Genomic DNA, 2,094 nt, shown 5'->3' with positions numbered 1-2,094 from the left:
TATAAGAAGCATAAAAACTTTTCCTGCATCCACATAAAAAATTGTCAGTTTAAAAATGAACTGATCTGTGTTGATCTCTTTGGTGGTTTGCTTCTTGTCTTGCTATCTCCGGTTGATTTTTCTGATCTCTCGCTTCTTGATAGATAAGACAAAACATTTTTATCCCAAAATAATTGAAACATGAAAGAATTTTTTTTTAAGGAAAATAGATTTTCAAAAGTGATGTTTAAAAAAGGTCACTGCCAAGTGTCATGTCACGTCGAGTTTAATGAACACCATTGGAGTTGATGTTTCAAGATCTATCTGATTACTTGTTGGGAAGTATTCAAAGTTGTTCTAAACTGCCGATGAACCTTGTTGAAATTTTGAGGCCATCCTCAAAAATTTCTGTCCTAGTTGATCGTCTCGGTATCTTGAACTGTTGATGAATAAATCATGGAATTTTTGAGATCCTCTCAAAAATTATGTCCCAGTTGCAAACCTCAAAGTAACTTCAGTCTTGACTTATTAGGGAAAATCTTTTTCTTGAGAATTTTTGAGTCCCTCTCAAAAAATTCTATCCCAGTTTCTATTGTAAAGAAAAAATAAAAATCTTACGGGATATATGACCGAACCCTTGTGGCGCCTACGTATCCCGTTGATGTAGGAATCAGGTCAAACGTAGTTCCCCCTCTCGAGGATTAACAAAAATAGGGAAAATTAACAAAGAAACCGACTGAGGCCGACATAGGCAGCCTACGTATCTCATTCGTGAGAATTCAGGTCGAACGTAGTTCAAATACAAAGGAAAATATTAAAAGAGGATAAAGGGGGTGACCGAGGTCGACATAGGCCGCCTACGTATCTCATTCTTGAGAATTCAGGTCAGACGTAGTTCATTACAAAGAAATATTAAAAGGGGATAAGGAAGTGACCGAGGCCGACATAGGCCGCCTACGTATCTCATTCTTGAGAATTCAGGTCAGACATAGTTCATTACAAGAGGGATAAAATTCTAAACAAGGAGATTACAAGCAAATAGAACGATTACAAGGGAATGACAGAAATACAAACTGAAACTTTACACGTAGTATCTCTGTACAGCATCTGAATTGATCGATTTTGGCCATTCGGTGCCATCCATCTCCGACAGGACTAAGACACTCCGGATAATACTTTGCGAACCATGTAGGGTCCTTGCCAATTTGGTGCAAATTCCCTTTATATTCATCTTGATGAGGGGAAATGCGTTTGAGAACTAACTGACCAATTTCAAATATTCTGGCTCTTACTTTCTTGTGGTAAGCACGGATCATTCTCTGTCGATACAGTTGTCCATGACAAACAACAATCATTCTCTTTTCCTCAATCAATGTTAACTGATCAATCCGTTTGCGGACCCATTCAGCATCGTCCAATTCAGCTTCTTTAATGATTCCCAATAAAGGTATTTGAACTTCTGCAGGTATAACTGCTTCTGTTCCATATACTAGCAGATACGGAGTAGCTCCAATTGATGTTCTGACAGTCGTTCGGTAACCCAACAAAGCATATGGCAACATCTCATGCCATCCTCTGCGATTATCAATCATTTTCCTCAGAATCTTCTTTATGTTCTTGTTGGCGGCTTCTACGGCTCCATTCATTTGGGAACGATAAGCGGTTGAGTTTTGGTGGGTAATCTTGAATTATTCACATATCTCTCTCATCAAGTAACTGTTGAGATTTGCTCCGTTATCAGTGATGATGGATTCGGGTACTCCGAACCTGTATATCAAATTGTTGCGAACGAATTCAGCTACAACTTTCTTGGTTATCGATTTGTACGAAGCTGCTTCCACCCACTTGGTGAAGTAGTCAATGACAATCAAAATGAATCTGTGTCCGTTAGAGGCGGCTGGCTCTATTGGACCAATGACATCCATGCCCAAGGCTACAAATGGCCAAGGTGAACTCATAGCATTAGGTTCGTGTGGTGGCACTCTAATCAAATCTCCATGCACTTGACATTTATGACATTTATGCAAAAACTTGCAACAATCATGTTTCATAGTCATCCAAAAGTAGCCGGCTCGAAGGACCTTTCTCGACAAAGTGAGTCCATTCATATGAGTA

At 39.2% G+C, this 2,094-nt stretch overlaps 1 protein-coding gene across 1 annotated transcript; it reads right to left on the bottom strand.

Moving 5' to 3' along the window:
• Positions 1-1,007: 1,007 nt before the first annotated feature.
• On the bottom strand, positions 1,008-1,625 carry LOC107063426 (uncharacterized). Its single transcript, XM_015315301.1, has one exon. It carries the CDS (start codon positions 1,623-1,625, stop codon positions 1,008-1,010), a length of 618 nt encoding a protein of 205 aa, XP_015170787.1.
• Positions 1,626-2,094: the final 469 nt, after the last annotated feature.

This window comes from Solanum tuberosum, unplaced genomic scaffold, assembly GCF_000226075.1.
Source record: "Solanum tuberosum cultivar DM 1-3 516 R44 unplaced genomic scaffold, SolTub_3.0 scf00356, whole genome shotgun sequence".
NCBI lineage: Eukaryota > Viridiplantae > Streptophyta > Magnoliopsida > Solanales > Solanaceae > Solanum > Solanum tuberosum.
This window is presented reverse-complemented; position numbering and strand designations above follow the sequence as displayed.

What these genes read in the sequence shown, in the direction of transcription:
- LOC107063426 (XM_015315301.1), bottom strand. Translation starts at nt 1,625, where the DNA reads ATGAATGGAGCCGTAGAAGCCGCCAACAAGAACATAAAGAAGATTCTG.